The sequence below is a fragment of the Bufo bufo genome, chromosome 9 (assembly GCF_905171765.1).
Source record: "Bufo bufo chromosome 9, aBufBuf1.1, whole genome shotgun sequence".
Lineage (NCBI taxonomy): Eukaryota > Metazoa > Chordata > Amphibia > Anura > Bufonidae > Bufo > Bufo bufo.
In genome coordinates, this window is record NC_053397.1 from 1,892,874 (window position 1) to 1,901,786 (window position 8,913).

The following is an 8,913-nucleotide window of genomic DNA, read 5'->3' on the forward strand; positions in this document are numbered from 1 at the left end:
AACTGTTTGCCGGCGAATAGTTCGGGACATCTCTAATCATCTATACAGTGTATCCACTATGACATTATTAAACATCACCTATACAGGGCATACACTATGACATCATGAAACATCGTCTATAGAGCATGTCCACTATGACATTATGAGACATCGTCTATAGAGCGTATCCTCTATGACAGGGATGCCCAACCTGCGGCCCTCCAGCTGTTGTAAAACTACAACTCCACCATGCCCTGCTGAAGGCTGATAGCTGTTGGCTGTTCAGGCATGCTGGGAGTTGTAGTTTTGCAACAGCTGGAGGGCCGCAGGTTGAGCATGCCTGCTCTATGACATTATGACTTATCTTTTCTAAAGCATATCCACTATGACATTATGAGACATCATCTATACAGTGTATCCACTATGACATCATTAAAGATTGTCCATACAGTGTATCCACTATGACATCATCAAACATCGGCTATACAGGGCATCCACTATTACATCATGACATCATCAATTATCGTCTATAGTCTATAGAGCGTATCCACTATGACATTATGATTTATCTTCTATAAAGCATATGCACTATGACATCATTAAAGATTGTCCATACAGTGCATCCACTATTATTACATCATGACATCATCAATTATCGTCTATGGTCTATAGAGCGTATCCACTATGATATCACAATATATTTTCTATCGAGATGGATGATGGTTGTTTCTCACCTGTCACATTGAGCAGGGTTCCGGCTCCACATCCAGATATTCCTCCACCTTCTAGAAAACTGACTGCACAGAAATAACTGGCAGTGTCTGATATAACCACGTTGTGTATGGTGATATGGGCATCTCTGTTACTGATGAATTGTTCTGTATCCGCTCTGGAGATCCGACCGGTGAAGTTTTCATTGCTGTCAGACACCTCCAGCTCAGTCTTCACCAGGTGTCTGTACCACTTGTAGGACCCGATAGTTGCCTCCTCTACTCCAGAGACATTGTAGGTACACGGTAAGGTGACATCGCTCCCCAGGGTGGCATGGACCTCAGGGATCTGGTACACCTGGATCTCTGGGGAGAGAAACTCTGATATAGAGTGTGCAAACTGGGAGACATGAGACAGACAGATATGAGATAGATCAATAAATAGGAGATAGATAGATAATTAGATAGATATCCGCTCTCACTTGTCCCACTGAGCAGGGTCCTCGCATACGGTAAGTTGACATGGATGCACGGGTTGGCATGTAGCTCACGCTTCTGGGTCTCCTGGGAGAGGACTCCTGAGATACGGAGAGATCACGCGTTAGATTCTGAATTCAGATAATCAGCAGAGAGAAAAGGAAGAAAAGAATCCTCTGAATCCTGCTGAGTGCAGAAGAGAATCCCTCTGGGTCCTAGAAGTAATGGCCTCTGACCGCATCTACAGACATGCTGCGCAGAATACTCACCCTCCAGAGCTCCCAGGATAAGCACCAGCTTATGTGCCATGGCTGTGTGCTGAGCCTCTGCTGGTGCAGCCTCTGAACTGGAAGCAGCTTCTAAAGATGCACCCTCTGTATAGGAAGCAGCCTCTGCTGGTGCACCCTCTGTATAGGAAGCAGCCTCTGCTGGTGCACCCTCTGTATAGGAAGCAGCCTCTGCTGGTGCACCCTCTGTATAGGAAGCAGCCTCTGCTGGTGCACCCTCTGTATAGGAAGCAGCCTCTGCTGGTGCACCCTCTGTATAGGAAGCAGCCTCTGCTGGTGCACCCTCTGTATAGGAAGCAGCCTCTGCTGGTGCACCCTCTATAGGAAGCATCCTCTGCTGGTGCACCCTCTGTACTGGAAGCAGGCACTGATGGTGCACCCTCTGTACTGGAAGCATCCTCTGCTGGTGCACCCTCTGTACTGGAAGCAGGCACTGATGGTGCACCCTCTGTACTGGAAGCAGGCACTGATGGTGCACCCTCTGTACTGGTAGCAGGCACTGATGGTGCACCCTCTGTACTGGTAGCAGGCACTGATGGTGCACAATCTGTACTGGAAGCAGGCACTGATGGTGCACCCTCTGTACTGGTAGCAGTCACTGATGGTGCACCCTCTGTACTGGAAGCAGGCACTGATGGTGCACCCTCTGTACTGGAAGCAGGCACTGATGGTGCACCCTCTTTACAGGAAGCATCCTCTGCTGGTGCACCCTCTGTACTGGAAGCAGGCACTGATGGTGCACCCTCTGTACTGGTAGCAGGCACTGATGGTGCACCCTCTGTACTGGTAGCAGGCACTGATGGTGCACCCTCTGTACTGGTAGCAGGCACTGATGGTGCACCCTCTGTACTGGAAGCAGGCACTGATGGTGCACCCTCTGTACTGGAAGCATCCTCTGCTGGTGCACCCTCTGTACTGGAAGCAGGCACTGATGGTGCACCCTCTGTACTGGAAGTAGCCTCTGCTCATGCACCCTCTCTGTACAGGAAGTAGCGTCTACTGGTGCTCCCTCTTTACAGGAAGTAGCTTCTGCTGGTGCTCCCTCTGTACTGGAAGCAGCTTCTGCTTGTGCAGCCTCTATACTGGAAGTAGCCTCTGAACTGAAAGCAGATTCTGTTGGTGCACTTTCTGTATAGGAAGCGACCTCTGCTGGTACACCCTCTGTACTGGAAGCAACTTCTGCTGGTGCACCCTCTGTACTAGAAGTAGCCTCTGCTGGCGCACCCTCTGTAAAGGAAGCAGCAACTGCTGGTGCACCCTCTGTACTGGAACCAACCTCTGCTGGTGCACCCTCTTTAATGGAAGCAGCCTCTGCTGTTGCACCCTCTGTACTGGAAGTAGCCTCTGCTGGTGCACCCTCTCTGTACAGGAAGTAGCTTCTACTGGTGCTCCTTCTTTACAGGAAGTAGCTTCTGCTGGTGCTCCCTCTGTACAGGAAGCACCCTCTGCTCGTGCACCCTCTGTACTGGAAGTAGCCTCTGCTGGTGCAGACTCTGTACTGGAAGCAGCCTCTGCTGGTGCACCCTCTGTACTGGAAGCAGGCACTGATGGTGCACCCTCTGTACAGGAAGCATTCTCTGCTGGTGCAGACTCTATACTGGAAGCAGCCTCTACTTGTGCACCCTCTGTACAGGAAGCAGCCTCTGCTGGTGCACCCTCTGTACTGGAAGCAGGCACTGATGGTACACCCTCTGTACTGGAAGCAGACACTGATGTTGCACCCTCCGTACATGAAGCATTCTCTGCTGGTGCACCCTCGGTACTGGAAGCTGGCACTGATGGTGCACCCTCTGTACAGGAAGCATCCTCTGCTGGTGCACCCTCTGTACTGGAAGCATCCTCTGCTGGTGCACCCTCTATACTGGAAGCAGGCACTGATGGTGCACCCTCTGTACAGGAAGCATCCTCTGCTGGTGCACCCTCTGTACTGGAAGCATTCTCTGCTGGTGCACCCTCTGTACTGGAAGCAGGCACTGATGGTGCACCCTCTGTACTGGAAGCAGGCACTGATGGTGCACCCTCTGTACTGGAAGCAGCCTCTGCTGGTGCACCCTCTGTACTGGAAGCATCCTCTGCTGGTGCACCCTCTATACTGGAAGCAGGCACTGATGGTGCACCCTCTGTACTGGAAGCAGGCACTGATGGTACACCCTCTGTACTGGAAGCAGACACTGATGTTGCACCCTCCGTACATGAAGCATTCTCTGCTGGTGCACCCTCGGTACTGGAAGCTGGCACTGATGGTGCACCCTCTGTACAGGAAGCATCCTCTGCTGGTGCACCCTCTGTACTGGAAGCATCCTCTGCTGGTGCACCCTCTATACTGGAAGCAGGCACTGATGGTGCACCCTCTGTACAGGAAGCATCCTCTGCTGGTGCACCCTCTGTACTGGAAGCATTCTCTGCTGGTGCACCCTCTGTACTGGAAGCAGGCACTGATGGTGCACCCTCTGTACTGGAAGCAGCCTCTGCTGGTGCACCCTCTGTACTGGAAGCAGGCACTGATGGTACACCCTCTGTACTGGAAGCAGGCACTGATGTTGCACCCTCCGTACATGAAGCATCCTCTGCTGGTGCACCCTCTGTACTGGAAGCATCCTCTGCTGGTGCACCCTCTGTACTGGAAGCAGGCACTGATGGTGCACCCTCTGTACTGGAAGCAGACACTGATGGTGCACCCTCTGTACTGGAAGCAGGCACTGATGGTGCACCCTCTGTACTGGAAGCAGCCTCTGCTGGTGCACCCTCTGTACTGGAAGCAGGCACTGATGGTGCACCCTCTGTACTGGAAGCAGGCACTGATGTTGCACCCTCCGTACATGAAGCATCCTCTGCTGGTGCACCCTCTGTACTGGAAGCAGTCACTGATGGTGCACCCTCTGTACTGGAAGCATCCTCTGCTGGTGCACCCTCTGTACTGGAAGCATCCTCTGCTGGTGCACCCTCTATACTGGAAGCAGGCACTGATGGTGCACCCTCTGTACAGGAAGCATCCTCTGCTGGTGCACCCTCTGTACTGGAAGCATCCTCTGCTGGTGCACCCTCTGTACTGGAAGCAGGCACTGATGGTGCACCCTCTGTACTGGAAGCAGGCACTGATGGTGCACCCTCTGTACAGGAAGCATCCTCTGCTGGTGCACCCTCTATACTGGAAGCAGGCACTGATGGTGCACCCTCTGTACAGGAAGCATCCTCTGCTGGTGCACCCTCTGTACTGGAAGCATCCTCTGCTGGTGCACCCTCTGTACTGGAAGCAGGCACTGATGGTGCACCCTCTGTACTGGAAGCAGGCACTGATGGTGCACCCTCTGTACTGGAAGCAGGCACTGATGGTGCACCCTCTGTACAGGAAGCATCCTCTGCTGGTGCACCCTCTGTACTGGAAGCAGGCACTGATGGTGCACCCTCTGTACTGGAAGCAGGCACTGATGGTGCACCCTCTGTACAGGAAGCAGGCACTGATGGTGCACCCTCTGTACTGGAAGCAGGCACTGATGGTGCACCCTCTGTACAGGAAGCAGGCACTGATGGTGCACCCTCTGTACAGGAAGCAGGCACTGATGGTGCACCCTCTGTACTGGAAGCAGGCACTGATGGTGCACCCTCTGTACTGGAAGCAGGCACTGATGGTGCACCCTCTGTACAGGAAGCAGGCACTGATGGTGCACCCTCTGTACAGGAAGCAGGAACTGATGGTGCACCCTCTGTACTGGAAGCAGGCACTGATGGTGCACCCTCTGTACTGGAAGCAGGCACTGATGGTGCACCCTCTGTACTGGAAGCATCCTCTGCTGGTGCACCCTCTGTACTGGAAGCAGGCACTGATGGTGCACCCTCTGTACTGGAAGCAGGCACTGATGGTGCACCCTCTGTACTGGAAGCAGGCACTGATGGTGCACCCTCTGTACAGGAAGCAGGCACTGATGGTGCACCCTCTGTACAGGAAGCAGGAACTGATGGTGCACCCTCTGTACTGGAAGCAGGCACTGATGGTGCACCCTCTGTACTGGAAGCAGGCACTGATGGTGCACCCTCTGTACTGGAAGCATCCTCTGCTGGTGCACCCTCTGTACTGGAAGCAGGCACTGATGGTGCACCCTCTGTACTGGAAGCAGGCACTGATGGTGCACCCTCTGTACTGGAAGCAGGCACTGATGGTGCACCCTCTGTACTGGAAGCAGGCACTGATGGTGCACCCTCTGTACTGGAAGCAGGCACTGATGGTGCACCCTCTTTACAGGAAGCAGGCACTGATGGTGCACCCTCTGTACAGGAAGCAGGCACTGATGGTGCACCCTCTGTACTGGAAGCAGGCACTGATGGTGCAGACTCCTGGGCAGTGATAAGAGCAGAACAGAAGGAGAGGGAGCGTCACCCTCCTGACTACCGGTATTTATAGAAATCAGAAAACTTCTGCTTCCTTCACAGAAAGAGCATGCAGACCCAGGAGAGACCAGCGAGCGCCTCAGGGTCGGCTATGTAAAGGTGATACAACATTACTGGGTCGCCGCTTTCCCAACAAAAAACAAAAAGACCAAGTATACACAGGTAATAAGGGGTGTGGTTTGGGGGCGTGGCTTAACACGGGGTGTCATTCCAAAACAATCGCATGATCATATTTTGAGATTTTTCTTTAAATAAAACACATTTTTCCTGTTATTTGTAATATGAAATGTAGCCAAAAATGCTGCGCCGGCCTCATGTGTGAACAGGTGTCATGTATGAAGAAGCAAACGACCACACAGCCAAGAAACATCCATCCCCTCCACCTATTCCACTGCGGGCCCTGAACCGTGTGGCCCTATGCAGGAGCCCAGTTTGCTCTAGTTTGTCCCTGAAATGTGCAGCCGTATGCAGGAGCCAAGTTTGCTCTGGATTGTATCTGAACCATGTGGCCCTATGCAGGAGCCCAGTATGTCCTGGTTTGTATCTGAACCATGTGGCCCTATGCAAGAGCCCAGTTTGCTCTGGTTTATCCCTTAAAAGTGCGGCCCTATGCAGGAGCCCAGTTTGCCCTGGTTTGTCCCTGAAAAGTGCGGTCCTATGCAGGAGCCCAGTTTGCCCTGGTTTGTCCCTGAAAAGTGCGGCCCTATGCAGGATCCCAGTTTGCCCTGGTTTGTCTCTTAACCGTGTGGCCCTATGCAAGAGTCCATGTTGCCCTGGTTTGTGCCTGAAGCATGCAGTCTTATTCAGGTGCTCAGTTTGCCCTGGTATGTCCCTAAACCGTGCAGCCCTATATAGGAGCCCTTTTTTGACCCTGAACCATGCAGCCCTATGCAGGAGCCCAGATTGCCCTGGTTTGTCCCTGAAACGTGCGGCCCTATGCAGGAGCCCAGTTTTCCCTGGTTTGTCCCTGAAATTTGCAGCCCTATGCAGGAGCCTAGTTTGCCCTGGTTTATCCCTGAACAGTGCAGCACTATGCAGGAGCCTAGTTTGCCTTGGTTTGTACATGAATCGTGCAGCCCTATGGAGGAGCCCAGATTGCACTGGTTTGTCCCTAAACCGTATGGACTATGCAGGAGCCCAGTTTTCCCTGGTTTGTCCCTGAAACATGCAGCCCTATGCAGGAGCCTAGTTTGCCCTAGTTTGTCACTGAAACATGGAGCCCTATGCAGAAGCCCAGTTTGCCCTGGTTTGTCCCTGAACCATGTGGCCCTATGCAAGAGCCCAGTTTGCCTTGGGTTTTCCCTAAACTGTGCAGCCCTATGCAGGAGCCCATTTTGCCCTGGTTTGTCCCTGAAATGTGCAGCCATATGCAGGAGCCCAGTTTGCCCTGGTTTGTCCCTGAACCATGCAGCCCTATGCAGGAGCCCAGTTTGCCTTGGTTTTTCCCTAAACTGTGCAGCCCTATGCAGGAGCCCATTTTGCCCTGGTTTGTTCCTGAAACTTGCAGCCCTATGCAAGAGCCCAGTTTACTCTGGTGTGTCCCTGAAATGTGCGGCCCTATGCATGAACCTAGTTTTCCCTGGTTTGTCCCTAAACTATGCGGCCCTATGCAGGAGCCTAGTTTGCCCTAGTTTGTCACTGAAACATGCAGCCCTATGCAGGAGCCTAGTTTGCCCTGGTTTGTCCCTGAAAGTGCGGCCCTATGCGGGAGCCCAGTTTGCCCTGGTTTGTCCCTGAAATGTGCAGCCCTATGCAGGAGCCCAGTTTTGCCCTGGTTTGTCCCTGAACTGTGTAGCCATATGCAGTGTTAGCGCAATTCATGCGCTTCTCCCTCTTCTTTGTGTGGTGCCAAATTAATTAGAAGTATAAGTATGTGCATGCCATACAGCTTTATAATGAGACCAGACAAACTAGGTGGTTTCATGAAAGCATCTTCTCATCTTCCCTGAGCCATGGTAGAAGAGACCCTTTATTCACAGTACATTCACTTAAATAGCAGACATGACATCACAAAAGGGGTGTTCCTTAAGAAGAGACTATTAGCTCCTTAACCTGATAGGAGTGGTTTCTGCAACTTCAACTGAGTTTAGAGGTGTATTTGAAAACTGTAATGTAATCCCCTCTTCCCCCTCCCTTATTGACCTTCTCATACATATAGTTTGCGGCCATCTAGTGGACAAAAATGTGTACTACAGAATGTTCTCATTATATATGCATAAAATAATAAATCCTTCTCTCACAAATCCCTCCTTTTGCGGGCAATAGACCAGAGGTGAACAGGCAAAGTGAGGTACTCTCCCAACGCCCTAAACAGCGAAGAGCTGGACTTTCCTTATTGCTTCACCAGGTCCCCTCAACTCCCTTTCGGGTTTTCCTTCACCTTGTCCTATTTACCCCGCAACCATCAACAAGGTTTTATTTACTTAAGGATGGAATAATCTTTGTCTTTGACAGGGGCACAGCACATATACATAGTGTGGGCATGGATGTATTATACATTTTCCAAAACAATTTTCCTAAAATGTAGAACTATATGACAGCCTGTTAAAACCAAATTCTAATAACATTGTAGTCGCTGAACCAGTTCCCAAAACATTATTCTGGCCATGATATTAATTTCAGAATCAGTTCATTTGATAAAGTTCATCAGTTTCTTCAGATCCTTGGTGATCCTTCCATCAGTTTCTTCAGATCCTTGGTGATCCATCCATCAGGGGCAGTGTTGTCCGGGATGTAGATGCAGCCGTTCTTGTAGACCCCTCCTTTTTCTGCTGTCAAGGACCAGTCGGTTCTGTAGAGTCATCACTGGAAAAGAGCTCAGTTGTTCCACCATTCCTTCAACAGCATCACCGATATAATTCACTAATCTATGTTGATGACAATAGAGATGTTAATCCAATCAAAAAAAAAAAATTATTTTTTTATTTTTACTAATCATGGGAGTTAATGACTCAAATCCTGCAACTATCTGACTTTTTGCTTTAAATTAATCAGAAACTCTTCTACAGACTCCTATGGCATCCATGTATAAACGTGAGTCATAGGATGTAGGCAGTGACCTCCTTAGTCGTGAC

At 51.0% G+C, this 8,913-nt stretch overlaps 1 protein-coding gene across 1 annotated transcript in view; it reads right to left on the bottom strand.

The window, feature by feature from the left end:
- LOC120979092 overlaps window positions 1–1,945 on the bottom strand; it is a 92,172-nt gene extending 90,227 nt beyond the window's left edge. The window contains exons 1-3 of the mRNA XM_040407638.1: window positions 1,436–1,945; window positions 1,172–1,267; window positions 714–1,055 (exon numbers count right to left, since the gene is read on the bottom strand). Coding sequence (XP_040263572.1) covers window positions 714–1,055; window positions 1,172–1,267; window positions 1,436–1,850 — 853 coding nt within the window. The 5' untranslated portion in view covers window positions 1,851–1,945. The remainder of the gene's footprint in view (window positions 1–713; window positions 1,056–1,171; window positions 1,268–1,435) is intronic.
- Window positions 1,946–8,913: the final 6,968 nt, after the last annotated feature.